Source organism: Artemia sp. Qi Xiang Cuo, chromosome 5, assembly GCF_049724085.1.
Source record: "Artemia sp. Qi Xiang Cuo chromosome 5, ASM4972408v1, whole genome shotgun sequence".
Taxonomy (NCBI): domain Eukaryota; kingdom Metazoa; phylum Arthropoda; class Branchiopoda; order Anostraca; family Artemiidae; genus Artemia; species Artemia sp. Qi Xiang Cuo.
In genome coordinates, this window is record NC_142798.1 from 6,712,435 (window position 1) to 6,727,371 (window position 14,937).

The window sequence follows — 14,937 nt, forward strand, 5'->3', positions numbered from 1 at the left end:
AGAATTTGTTTACTCAGGCAGAAAGGATGGGGTACATAGACAGGGAATAGGACTCATGATGAATAGGGAAGCTTCCAAGTGCTGTTTAGGCTGGGAAAGGTATTATTAATAGAATACTAATTGCTAATTTTATGACTAAAAACTTCAGGGTATCAATTATAGTAGTATATGCCCTTGTAGAACCGACTGACGGAGATACTAGTGACTCAGATGAATTTTACTTACAATTACAGGAGCAAATAGACAGGGTCCCAGGTAGAAATAAGGTGCTTTTACTAGGAGATTTTAACGCCCATGTTGGTAGAAATAGGGGTAGATGGTATCCTAGCCTAGGTAAATTTTGTGTAGAAAAAGAAAACAGCAATGGTTACAGACTTTTGCAATTATGTAGGTATAACAATCTAGTTATAACCAATATGGTGTTTGGTCACAAAATGGCCCATAAGTTAACTTTGTATTCACGTGATGGTAAGACAGCAAACCTTATTGATTATGTTATTGCCAACCGAAGACTAGCAGGATCAATACAAGATACTAGGGTATAGGAGTGCTGTTGTTGATGTTAAAAGTAAAGATCACCATCTATTAGTACCTCCCGGGAAGTTCTGGTGTTGGTAGACTCCAGGATGAAAATTTAAGAGAAACTTTCCAGGAACATTTGAATATTAAACTTGAGAGTTAAAAATTTGACGATGTGGAAGATGGTCGGAATGATTTTAGAAAAAAAATTTGTGAGTTGCTGATGGTGTCTTTTGGAAGAAAGCTAGGAATATTAGTGAAAAAGCTTTATGTTTAACATACAGGAGAAGGAGCTTGTAAAAGAACTATCTGAGTGATAGATCATATGAAAACAAAAGGAATGTAAGGAAAGTGGAGAAAGTATTAAAATAGGAACTAAGGAGGTGTGAAGTGGAGGCTATGGATAAAATTGCCGAAGATCTGGAAAATGCAGCTAGACGTCATAATAGTAAAATACTGTACTGGCATGTTAATAAATTGAGAGGGAGTAGTCAACCTGAACTTGTCCCAGTTAAAGACAGGAACGGGGCCACAATTAGTAATAAAAAAAAGAATTAAAGAGAGATGGGCAAAATATTTGAAGAATGTGTTAAACCAAGATACAGTTGCAGGAAAAGTATTGAGGAAAATAAAAAGTTTGTGATACCTTGGATGTGAAGAAAGATTTGTTTTGTAAAGAAGAATTAGCGACAGTACTAAGAGAATTAAAAAATAATAAGGCTCCAGGTGCTGATAATGTGGTAAATGAGTTTCTTAAATATGGTGACTCTGAACTTAGAAATAAGTTACTGAAGATTATGAATATGATTTTTTAAAAAGAGGAAGTACCTAACGATTCTAAGGAAACCCCTAATTAAGCCACTGTATAAGAAAGATGATAAGAGTAAGTGTGGTAATTATCGAGTCATGAATTCGGTCTTTGTAGGTAGCAAATTATTTAGTAATATGATACTTTTTTAGACTGCGAGATGCTGTAGACAAAGTTTGTAGAAAGGAACAGTGCAGTTTTAGAAAAGGTAGAGGATATTTTGACCAAATTTTCGCTCTTAGGTTAATAATTGAGAAGTGCTTCAGTTGTCAAACACCTTTGGTCCTCAGTTTTATAGATTAGGAGCAAGCGTTTGTTTGGTATGGTATACCAGATAAATACATTAAAGTGATTAGCACGAGTATGTAAGATAATAACACTGCTGCGGTTAAGGTAGGAAATGAGGTAAAAGCTGGTTTTGTATTAAATCAGGAATTAAGTAGGGTTTTGTTTTGCAGGGATCATTTTGATGATGTTTGTCTTAAAGAGCACCGGAAAGGTAATGGGAGACCACGGAATCAAATGGGGAGGAAAAACTCTCCTGGACTCAGATTATGACAATAATTTAAGTATCCTAGATAAAAATGTGAGCAAAATGAATAACCTTTTAAAGGTTTTGTGAGTTCAGGGTGCTAGAATAGGTTTTAACATAAATGTTTAGAAGACTAAGTCACTAAGACTAGCAATAAGTGAAGATGAAAAGGTGACGTTGAGTAACGAAAAGATTGATCTGGTGGACAGCTTCACTTACCTTGGTAGTATTATTATTAAAGACGGTGGGAGCAGTGAAGATATTTAAAGTAGAATAGCCATGGCTCATGGTGTTTTTTTTTTCACAGTTAAAAAAAAGTTTGGAAGATTAGGAAGATGCGAAGATAGGAAGGTTAGAATATTGAAAGAATATTTTGACCACAGTGATGACAGTGGTTAAATATGGCTCTGAAGTATGGGCACTCCAAAAAGCGGATGTAAGGTTTGCTAGATGTCTTCCAGAGAAATTGCCTACAGACTGTTCAGGGTACCCAGCTGAATGACAGTATCATAGGCAGCGCGCTAGCGCTGCCTAAGTAAAGAACGATGTGGGTATAATGTGTTGTTTTTTTGTTTTGTTTTTTCTCCATACCCGGGCACTTCGTATCGAAGGAGTTGTCGTAGAAAGTTCGAAAATGGCTCATTCGATTGCCAATTGGAGTGGCTAGTGCCCTTTTTAATAGTCAAAAGTGATTGGAGGGCAACTAGCCCCCCCGCCACGCCCATCCAATCAAAATTTTGAGATAGCCATTTTGTTCAGCGTAGTTGATTTCCAGATATAAAATATCTTTTTGAGGAGAACACTCCCCCACAACCCTTGGGGCAAGGGTTTTAAGTTATGCCCTGGGTGCATTTAAGGTTTTTATAGAAGGTATTGTCGTAGAAACTTCAAAAAAGGGTCATTCGATAGGACATTCAAAGGGCTAGTGCCCTTGTTGAGATCCGAAAGTTATTAGAGGGCAACTAGCCCCCCCCCCCTCCCTACGCCCATCATTCCCCCAAACACATCCAATCCAAATTTTGAGATAGCCTTTTTGTTAAGCGTAGTTGATTTCAGATATAAAATATCTTTCTGAGGAGGACACTCTCCCACAACCCTCGGGGCAAGGGTTTTAAGTTATGCCCTGGGGACATATAAGGTTTTTATAGAAGACGTTGTCGTAGAAACTTCAAAAAAGGCTCATTCGATTTTAAATGCAAAGGGCTAGTTCCATTGTTAATTATTTGAAAAAAACTACGTTTTCTAAAGAGTTAAAGAGGCTGAGTCACAAGTTCGAACCTTAAAACGTACAGAGATTAGAAGGTACAGTTGGGGGGCTGCCGCCCCCAAACCCCCGCTTTCACAGTCTTTAAATAAAAAAAAATTTTAAACTGAAAGTAAGGAGCGACATTAAAACTTAAAGCGAACAGAAATTATTCCGTATATGAAAGGGGCTGTGTCCTCCTCAACGCCTCGCTCTTTACACTAAAGTTTTTATTGTTTAAAAAAAAGAGTTGTGAGAAAGTCAAACTTTAGCGTAAAGAGCGAGGCGTTGAGGAGGGCACAGCCCCTTTCATATACGGAATAATTTCTGTTCGTTTTAAGTTTTAATGTCGCTCCTTACTTTCAGTTTAAAAAAAAAATTTTTATTTAAAGGCTGCGAAAGCGGGAGGTTTGGGGGGCGGCAGCCCCCCAATTGTACCTTCTAATCCCTGTACGTTTTAAGGTTCGAACTTGTGACTCAGTCTCTTTAACTCTTTAGAAAACGTAGTTTTTTCAAATAATTTCTGGACGTTTTTGTACAGTTTATTACTTATTATTGCTTGACTAACTGTTAGATGATTGTGTATTATTCTTTTCTTTCTCGACAGGGTGTTTTAAGGGTCGACCTTGTAACTCAGCCTCTTTAACTCTTTAGAAAATGTAATTTTTTTCAAATAATTTTAAAAAGAAACTGAGTTTCTTTTTTAAACTTTAAATCCAGTATATAAAAAATTTCCTCTGACGGGGAATCGAACCCGGGTCTTCCACCTGAGAGTCAGGAGTATCGACCGCTGTACTAAAGAGACACAATTGTAATTGTTTTTTAGTAAGTTGAATGTATTTTTGACGTAAGCAAATACCCACAAAACTTGATATTTGGTTTTTGGAAAACAGGGAAGGAGTGATCAGATTGAGCTGAAATTTCGAGGATAAGCTCCCAGGCCCCAGAAAAGCTCATCCTCTAAATTTCAGCCCGATCAGACAACGTTAAAGGGGGGCTGTGGTGGGAAAAATTAACATGGGCTCTTATAGGAAAACGAGGTTTTTCGTAAATATAAATTCGGGGGATAATTTTTTCGGTCTGAAAATATCAAAAGGCCCTAACAGGTTGAATTCTGCTTCGAATGAGTCCTCATTCACCCGGATCAGTTGCCAACTGTGGCCTGTAGGCGTGGCTAACAAGAAAAAAAAATTTGAACTTTAAGTGGCTATATTTGGTTTTTGGAAAACAGGGAAGGAGTGATCGGATTGAACTGAAATTTCGAGGATAAGCTCCCGGGCCCTAGGAAAGCTTAACCTCTAAATTTCAACCCAATCGGAAAACGTTAAAGGCGGGCTGTGGTCGGAGGGTAGAAACTTCCGGCCCACTTTTACCCATGAAGATAAAGTCGGAGGGGGGTGAAATTTTGCACGTTTCTTAGTTTGAGCTTGGGCTACAAAATGTGATTACTGCTGTCTCTCTGCGACCGCTAGGACCGGAAATCGCTTAACATTGTGGTGGGTCGCCTCTTTATAGAGGCACAAGTGTGCCTCCTTGATAGTCGAAAGTGATTGGAGGACAACTACCCCCCCCCCCCCGCCCATCATTCCCCCGAACACATCCAATCGAAATTTTGAAATAGCCATTTTGTTCAGCGTAGTTGATTTCCAGATAGAAAACATCTTTTTGAGGTGAACACTCCCCCAAAGACCTCGGGGCAAGGGTTTTAAGATGTGCCATGGGGGCATATACTGTTTTTATAGAAGGCGTTGTCGTAGAAACTTCAAAAAAGGCTCATTCGATTGGAAAATCAAAGGGATAGTGCCCTTTTTAAAAGTCGAGATTGGAGGGCAACTAGCCCCCCCCCCCCGCCCATAATTCCCCCAAACAAATCCAATAAAAATTTTGAGATAGCCATTTTGTTCAGCGTAGTTGATTTACAGATAGAAAATATGTTTTTGAGGAGAATACTCCGCCACAGTCCTCAGGGCAAGGGTTTTAAGTTATGCCCTGGGGGCATATAAGGTTTTTATAGAATATGTTGTCATAGAAACTTCAGAAAAGGGCTCATTCGATTTGAAATTCAAAGGGCTAGTGCCCATTTTAATAGTCGAAAGTGATTAGTAATTTTTTGTTGTTGTTGTTGTTGTTGTTATTTAGGCCAGGGCACTTCTTATCGAAGGAGTTGCCGTGGGAACTTCGAAAGGGGCTCATTCGATTAAAAATAGAAAGGGCTGATGCTCTTTTTAATAGTCGAAAGTGATTGGAGGGCAACTAATCCCCCTTCCACTACCACCCTCCCATTTGCCCATTATGTTTAAAAACTAAATGCTTCCTCAAGATTAAATCAAAATGCACTGTGATAATGCTAATTCCCAATAAGGCATCTTAGCAGTATCCCAAGAACGACTGAGGATATTATGTTAAAACTTTCGAGCCTACTTCTTCTTTGAAAATTTAATCAAATCATAATAGTGTAAGCGTACCCAAGCTATCAAAGAAAGTAAACAGTTTTTTTTGCGAATTGTATCAAGTTTTCCATTTCAGGTGAACTAGAGGAAGTATGAACCTAAGTCAAACAGTACTATTTGTGTCCAGATGTTTATAATGGTGTATATTGTTGAAAATTGCAGAAAATTTTTCTCCAGCATACAAATAGCAGGCCAAACTATAAAGTCTTAAAAACAAAAAGATTTATAGTGTTATTTTCTTTTTCCCTGAAAAGACTATGTCAATAAAAACGAAAATAAATTAATTTAAAAAAAATTTTCCACAAAATAAATTTTTCAAAGAAAAGTAAAGAACTCCATTAAACAAAAATGAGTAAAAATAAAATCAAATAATCTGCGCAGCTTAAAAATATTACAAAACAGCATTGATAAATAAATCAAATACAAAACGAGCAGAAATTGCAACACATAATCGATTCAAACTCAAAACAAGCATAAACTAACACAAGTTGGTCGCCAAACCCTTATGCCTTCCCAAGGCCAGAACAAAATTTGCACTTTACTGAAAAAAAATATAATTTTTTTTACTTTTATAACTTTAATAAATCAAATATTTTAACATTTTGATTACTAAATATCAGTATATGTATACTGACAATGAACATTCATTTGTATTTTTTTCAGTAAAGTGCAAATTTTGTTCTGGCCTTGGGAAGGCATAGGGGTTTTGAGCCCTACTCATGTTAATTTCTCCTCGTTTTGAGTTTGACTTGGTTATTTATTGTAGTTTCTGATCGTTTTGGGTTTCATTTATTTATCCATGCTGATTTGTGGTAGTTTCGAGCTTGGTAGATTATTTGATTTTATTTTTGCTCATTTTTTGTTTAATGGAGTTCTTTACTTTTCTTTGAAAAACTTATTTTGTGGAAAAAGCTTTTTTAATTAATTTCAAGCAACAGGCTGTAGGAAAAATGTGGTTCAATCCCGCTTTCTAGGGCTATAATGAAAGAAAAGTTGAGATGGCTAGCGCACGTTCTGCGGATGAAGGATGACAGATTGCCGAAGATTGTCCTTGTCGACCAACCGTCTAGGGCTAAATGGAAAGTAGGTCGTACTCGTCTGGGGTGGGAGGATATCATAAAGAAATATTTAAAGGAAATAGGAATTCTTAGGGAGGTGTAAAGATGGAAGCACTGAATGGACTGGGATGGAGGAGGAGCGTGCGTAGCTGTGTTGGCCTCAGGAGGCTTATTGCTGCGGTGAGTTGTTAGTACTAGTAGTAATAGTATGTGATATAAGGTTTTTAGCAATGAGTAATATAAAGACCTGGTAATATAGGGTATTTGCTGAGGAATATGGTAAAATTAAAAGAGTAGAAACTGCCTTTAGTTTCGAAAGGAAAAATCGCCAGTGCCATCTGACTTTGTTTGACCAAAAACTGCAGTTATCTTTTGAGGTGCTTAAAAATGCTAGGGAGGGTAATAGAAGCACAATTTTCTACCCAGAAGACCCACTAGCTTAAAGTCAACTAGCCTGCATAACTACAAGATTTGCCTTGGCTTACTTTCAGCAGACAAAATTTTGACTTAAAATGATTATTGAAAATATATATAAGCTAATCAATTGTGACTTATATAAAAATTACATCTTAAATGTTATGGTATTGTGGATTAATTATATCAAATATTCATTTTTATTTTAAATTCTTTGTTATTTAATCCCAATCTTCCCACGTTAAATTGGCTGAAGATCCAATTCTTATAAGTTCCTATTTTTTTTGGTCTTCGTTTCAACAAAATATAAAAGAGGGTCTCAGAACACTTAAAGCCAAGGTCAAAATTCTCGTAATGTTGCTGACTTTCATTAAGAATTTTTATTTTAGAAAAAGTTGTACTACCGAAGAGTTGTATGAGGAATTACATGCTTAAATGTTTAATTTCATTCTCTAAGGCTGCTGCTTGATTTAAAACCATATATTGCCTTCAGTACTATCTAGCGCACTAATTTATAATTTGTTTGTGTAGTCTTTGTTATTTGTTATTTTTAAAATAGTTAACTTGTACATTTCTTGAGGAAGTCCTATCCTTGGAAAAAACAGTAGGGTTTTTCGAAAAAAAAGCAGTATTGCAGAAACAGTATTTCTGGCTCTAGGGGGTACTACATAAACGCATATTTTTTTCTGGTTTTCTTCCATCTATACTATTGACTTGAGTTTTCCTAGCAAATATTTTTCTTTTCAAGTTATGATCCCAACGGTACGCATCGGATATATTATCATATGTTATCCCCGTTATTTCTATAGTCTTCCTGAGCACCAAAATTAGCAATGAACCTGCTCAGTTTTTTCTTGGGTAGCAAGTTGTTACTCCAACAGTGGAGCCATAAAGAGGCGGACCCATGTGCCGGTCTAGTTTTGCCCGGACTTCCACACACTATTTCTGCTGATAAAGCTGGTGATTGACAAATTAAAATTAAAGTTCATAATAATATATATGTGTAAAAATTGCCTCAATAGTGAGCTCACTATTGTCACAATCGTGACAATTGTGACAAATTGCATCAATAGTGGCCAAAACATTAAAACTGGAATTTACAAAATAAAATTCAAAAGGTTATTTGAATTCAAATATAGTAGTTTTTTAAGTCTTGGATTATTTATTAGACTTAAATAGCATGAGAAGGCTTAAATAATGCTTGACTCCAGTGCTGTTATGCTAAGCATAAAAATCATGTCCCAATCAAGTGCAATGGCAGATCCAGGGGACCCCTCCCCAAGTTTATTTTGGTGCCATCATTCCTTGTTTTTTCCTGTTTTTAACTCTTTTTTCAAAATGATTTTGTGAATTTGCTCAATTATTGGTGCACTTGTTACATTGGCCCCCGTAAGATTTTGCTTATTGACACCCTTGTCACATTAGTTCATCCCCTGAGATTTCGCTCTAGATCCGCCCCTGATCAAGTGAATATTTTATTATTTCACAGGCCCTTTTTAATCGTTGTTCCGTTAAGTAGAATCTTCTCATCGTTTACGAGTAAATTACGGAACTATACTACAGTGTCTAGTGCATGAAACATGTCTGAACTAAGGGGGCACATCAATTACTTTTTAATTCAGTACCATTTTCTTTGTGTAATAATTAACTATATTTGGTTCTATTTTAGGAGTATATCAGGGACCTCACTGCTATAAAAACGTTGTGTTTAGGAATTGTTGTCATCGATACCCGTTGTGTTGACCTCAGGCGTCTTGGTGCTGCAGAGAGTTTTTAATAGTATAAAACGTATACTCATCTGAGCAAATATTCTAATTGAAAGGATGTATCCAGGGCGAAGTATAATCACCTACGGAACAAGTACTGACAAAACCTATCCTCTCCGCACAAAAAAAGTGATCCTTTGTATACCTATGCGAACCTGGCAACTAAATAGCGTAGTTACACAATTCAATACAACTTTCTCGGTCACTCGTCGCCTGAATCACGCTCTAGCATAATTTATTGGCTGGGAGCAAAGTACTTTGGCTCGGAGCGATTAAGTAGTACAACATTTTGCGTCTAGAGGCGCTGAAGTGCGCGGGGTCACTTTTGGAGAGTTTTGTCAGTACTTGTTCCGTAGGTGATTATACCTTGATCCAGGGGGAGGGGGCTTTGGGTTTTAATCTCCCCTTAAGTTAATTGTACGACTAGCAAAAACATAACAAAAATGCATGTAAACAAATTTTGATACTACTAAAAAAAATTGTAAGACCCACCGAAAAATACCCCCATCCCAAACAAAAATACTCGATACGCCTTTATGTTCAGCTTTTGTGTCGGTTCCTTTTCGTTGAAAATAATGAACGCAATATTTTTGTCTATTCTAAGAAAGAATCTCGGAATTATGCTCTTATTACAGGCTTAACAGCTTTATTTTAACTTGCTAAGTATTCCAATTGTCCTACAGGTTTCCTTTCGTGCAAATCCATTACCGGTTTTTTCACGTCAGGAGTAAATTACAGAACCGCTGTCACATTAAGCATACTAATCTAATGTGAATCAAGTTGAATATTTTGACTGTTCCATAAGTTCTGGAGAGCCTGAGGATGGCCTCCCTAACCATCAACGGCTCTGAGAAACATTTATCCCATTGAAGATTACGCTTCTGTTACAGGTCCCTTCTCTCGAAAATAACTAATTTTACTCTGTTTTAGGAATCAATCATGGCCCTGTCACTGCTGGTGTGATTGGAGCAAGTAAGCCCCATTACGACATTTGGGGAAATACTGTAAACGTGGCATCTAGAATGGAAAGCACTGGCAAAGCAGGGTGTATACAGGTAAAAAATAAATGGGGCTTGAATACGCTCTTTCATGAAAACATGGGACGTAGAAAGACCAGATTATATTTTATGTTTATTGGTTGCTTTCATCGATACGCGTTGTGTTGACCTTAGGCGGCTTGGTCCTGCAGAGAGTTTTTAATAGTAGAGTAGTAGCTCTATATTCTCCCAATTTCGCGTGAAACAGCCTTTTTCAAGATTTTGATCATAATAAAAAGTTTTACCATGCCATTTAGTTTTCTAGGCATAGTTTCAAAAAACAAATAAACTTTCAAATGGGAATATAAGTAGAGTAGTACCTTATACTTTGCTTGAAGCTATAGGGATTACCATGCTATTTGCTTGCAGCACGTTTCTTAGTACCTCGCCATGCTATTTGCTTGATGCTCTACACCTTTTCAAAGAGAGTGAGTATCCTCTCACAAGGCCTTCCATTTTGCTGGAACGTATAGGAATTCCCATGCTATTTGCTGGGACGTATACACCTTTTCAAAGAGAGTGAGTATCCTCTCACATGGTCTTCCATTTTGCTGGGACGTATAGGAATTACCATGCTATTTGCTGGGACGTATAGGAAAAACATTTCCAGAGCATGTATCTATGGAATTTGGGTAGATTACGTTCCTTCCAATGTTATTGGGACCTCTACACATGATTAAAAACATGTTTTGAAACTAAAGTCAAGGTTGTATAAGAGAATAACAAGAACCGGTACAAGAAAACCCACGCCTGAGACACTACAGTTACACGTGGAAATTTTAAAAAGCGACTGGTTTTTCTGATTTTTTGGAAGATTGCCTTAACTCGAGAGTAGTTTGCTATTAAGAAATTGGATGCTGCAATCAGAATTGTTTGATTGACATTTGCAAAAAGGGTTAAGGGATTTGCGAATTGGAGGGTAACTCGAGAGTATTTTGTTATTAAAAAATTAGATGCTACAATCAGAATTGTTTGACTGACATTTGCAAAAAGGGGTAAGGGATTTGCGAATTAGAATGTAACTCGAGAGTAGTTTGTTTTTGCAGTAAACTCTTATTTTTTTGTAAGAAAATTATGGAAAATGCAATTCTCTGGTGCAAATCTGAAACTTTAGTCTATTTTTGGATCGAAAAATAAACTATTTCTGTAAAATCTGAGCTAATAAGGGTTTTTTGCAGTAAACTCTTAGTTTTTTGTAAGAAAATTATGGAAAATACAATTCTCTGGTGCAAATCTGAAACTTTAGTCTATTTTTGGATAAAAAAAACTATTTCTGTAAAATCTGAGCTAATAAGGTTTTTTTTGCAGTAAACTCTAGTTTTTTGTAAGAAAATTATGGAAAATACAATTCGTTGGCTCATAGGTGAAACTTAAGCAAGTTATGGATCGAAAAATAAACTATTTCTGTAAAATCTGAGCTAATAAGGGTTTTTTGCCGTAAACTCTAGTTTTTTTTAAGAAAATTATGGAAAATACAATTGTCTAGTTCAAATCTGAAACTTTAGTCTTATTTGGATCGAAAAATAAACTATTTCTGTAAAAACTGAGCTAATAAGGGTTTTTGGTCGTAAACTTTAGTTTTTTGTAAGAAAATTATGGAAAATACAATTGTCTGGTTCAAATCTGAAACTTTGGTCTGTTTTTGGATCGAAAAATAAACTATGTCGTAAAATCTGAGCTAATAAGGGTTTTTGGCCGTAAACTCTAGTTTTTTGTAAGAAAATTATGGAAAATACAATTTTCTGGTTCAAATCTTAAACTTTAGTCTATTTTTGGATTGAAAAATAAAACTATTTCTATAAAATCTGAGCTAAAAAAGAGTTTTTGATCGTAAACTCTAGTTTTTTTTGTAAGAAAATTATGGAAAATACAATTCGTTGGCTCATAGGTGAAAATTAAATCCAGTTATGGATCGAAAAATAAACTATTTCTATAAAATCTGAGCTAATAAGGGTTTTTGGCCGTAAACTCTAGTTTTTTGTAATGAAATTATGGAAAATACAATTTTCTGGTTCAAATCTAAAACTTTAGTCTATTTTTGGATCGAAAAATAAAACTATTTCTGTAAAATCTGAGCTAATAAGGGTTTTTGGCCGTAAACTGTAGTTTTTTGTAAGAAAATTATGGAAAATGCAATTCTATGGTGCAAATCTGAAACTTTAGTATATTTTTGGAACGAAAAATAAACTATTTCTGTAAAATCTGAGCTAATAAGGGTTTTTGGCCGCAAACTCTAGTTTTTTGTAAGAAAATTATGGAAAATACAATTCGTTGGCTCATAGGTGAAAATTAAGTCCAGTTATGGATCGAAAAATCAACTATTTCTATAAAATCTGAACTAATAAGGGTTTTTCGCCTTAAACTCTAGTTTTTTTTAGAGAATTATAGAAAAAACAATTGTCTGGTTCAAATCTGAAACTTTAGTCTATTTTTGGATCGAAAAATAAACTATTTCTGTAAAATCTGAGCTAATAAGGGTTTTTGGCCGTAAACTCTAGTTTTTTGTAAAAAAAATTATGGAAAATACAATTGTCTGGTTCAAATCTGAAACTTTAGTCTATTTTTGGATCGAAAAATAAAATATTTCTGTAAAATCTGACCTAATATGGGTTTTTGGCCGTAAACACTAGTTTTTGTAAGAAAATTATGGAAAATACAATTGTCTGGTACAAATCAGAACTTTTACTCTAATTTTGTATCGAAAAATAAACTATGTCTGTAAATTCTGAGCTGATATGGTTTATGTTTCGTAAAATCTAGTCTTGTCTAAGAAAATTATGGACATTGTAATTATCTGGTACAAATCTGAAACCTTAGTCTTTTTTTGGATCGAAAAATAAACTATTTCTGTAAAATCTGAGCTAATAAGGTTTTTTGGTCCCAAACTAGTGTTTTGTAAGAAAATTATGGAAAATACAATTCGTTGGCTCATAGGTGAAAATTAAGTCCAGTTATGGATCGAAAAATAAACTATTTCTATAAAATCTGAGCTAATATGGGTTTTTCGCCTTAAACTCTAGTTTTTTTTAGAGAATTATAGAAAAAACAATTCTCTGGTTCAAATCTGAAACTTTAGTCGATTTTTGGATCGAAAAATAAACTATTTCTGTAAAATCTGAGCTAATAAGGGTTTTTGGCCGTAAACTCTAGTTTTTTGTAAAAAAAATTATGGAAAATACAATTGTCTGGTTCAAATCTGAAACTTTAGTCTATTTTTAGATCGAAAAATAAACTATTTCTGTAAAATCTGAGCTAATAAGGGTTTTTGGCCGTAAACTCTAGTTTTTGTAAGAAAATTATCGAAAATACAATTTTCTGGTTCAAATCTGAAACTTTAGTCTATTTTTGGTTTAAAAAATAAAACTATTTCTATAAAATCTGAGCTAAAAAAGGGTTTTTTACCGTAAATTCTAATTTTTTTTTTGTAAGAAAATTATGGAAAATACAACTCGTTGGCTCATAGGTGAAAATTAAGTCCAGTTATGGATCGAAAAATAAACTATTTCTATAAAATCTGAGCTAATAAGGGTTTTTGCAGTAAACTCTAGTTTTTTGTAAGAAAATTATGGAAAATACAATTCTCTGGTGAAAATCTGAAACTTTAGTCTATTTTTGGATCGAAAAATAAACTATTTCTGTAAAATCTGAGCTAATAAGGGTTTTTGGCCGCAAACTCTAGTTTTTTGTAAGAAAATTATGGAAAATACGATTCGTTGGCTCATAGGTGAAAATTAAGTCCAGTTATGGATCGAAAAATAAACTATTTCTATAAAATCTGAGCTAATAAGTGTTTTTTTGCAGTAAACTCTAGTTTTTTGTAAGAAAATTATGGAAAATACAATTGTCTGGCTCAAATCTGAAACTTTAGTGTATTTTTGGATCGAAAAATAAACTTAGTCTGTAAAATCTGAGCTTATAAGGGTTTTTGGCCGTAAACTCTAGTTTTTTGTAAGAAAATTATGGAAAATACAATTTTCTGGTTCAAATCTGAAACTTTAGTCTATTTTTGGATTGAAAAATAAAACTATTTCTATAAAATCTAAGCTAATAAGGGTTTTTGACCGTAAACTCTAGTTTTTCGTGAGAAAATTATGGAAAATACAATTCGTTTGTTCATAGGTGAAACTTAAGTCCAGTTATGGATCGAAAAATAAACTATTCTGTAGAATCTGAGCTAATAAGGGTTTTTGGCCATAAACTCTAGTTTCATGTAAGAAAATTATGGAAAATACAATTCTCTCGTTCAAATGTGAAACTTAGATCCATTCTCTGGTTCAAATTTGAAACTCAAGTCCAGTTTTGGATACTCATAATGATGAGGACTGATGGTTCTAATTCAATATTTTTTTTTCATAAAAACAAACTATTTTTTTAAACTTAGAAATTATTCAACTTTATCTATTTTTTATTTTTTTGTACGTATCTTAAAATGACAAAATATGCTTACGGCTCTAACAATTGTACTCTGTGATTGGTCAGAGACACGATGTGGCTTTCCCACTGGTATTTTATGTCCGGATATCGACACTACCTAGTCTATTGCATGTATTAAATCAGTATTTTTTACACAGTGGAACGATAAACACATAAGTCATATCTTTAAAAAAAAGTGAAGATGGAACATTTTAATAAAATGTGTTCACATGTCAATGTTATTGTAGCATTGAATGCCGACAAGGAGAAGTATTTAAACTATGAAACGAGTAAAAATGGTAGCACTATTGGAAATGTATGCGTGCATTGTCATGACAGTAAGGAATTTAATTTCTTTGGAGTACCAAAAATATTCAACTCTTATTATGGTGGATATGCAAGAGTGAGATATCCAGAGATGATAGCACTAAAAGAGAATGCCAACATAAAAATAATAGTTGATGAAGAGTGACATCTTCTTGCCAGTACTTGTGGTAACATGCTACCTCTTGTTGCACCCCATCGTCAACTTTCGGGTATTAACATTCAACGGAAGATCAAAAGAAGACAAGAGCACTCTTCTGCAAATATCATAAATCATATCTTGTCTACGTGCCGAAACTGTTACCTGTGTAAAAATAATATGATAATAGACAGTGAAATTCCCGGAAAAATAAAAAGGACATTGGTAGAAAAT

General features: G+C 34.7%; 1 protein-coding gene across 2 annotated transcripts in view; it reads left to right on the forward strand.

The window, feature by feature from the left end:
* LOC148951748 (adenylate cyclase type 3-like) overlaps positions 1 to 14,937 on the forward strand; it is a 190,096-nt gene that overhangs the window by 144,119 nt on the left and 31,040 nt on the right. For both annotated transcript variants that reach the window (XM_089088701.1, XM_089088702.1), the window contains exon 8: positions 9,721 to 9,845. In XM_089088701.1, coding sequence (XP_088944827.1) covers positions 9,721 to 9,845 — 125 coding nt within the window. The remainder of the gene's footprint in view (positions 1 to 9,720; positions 9,846 to 14,937) is intronic.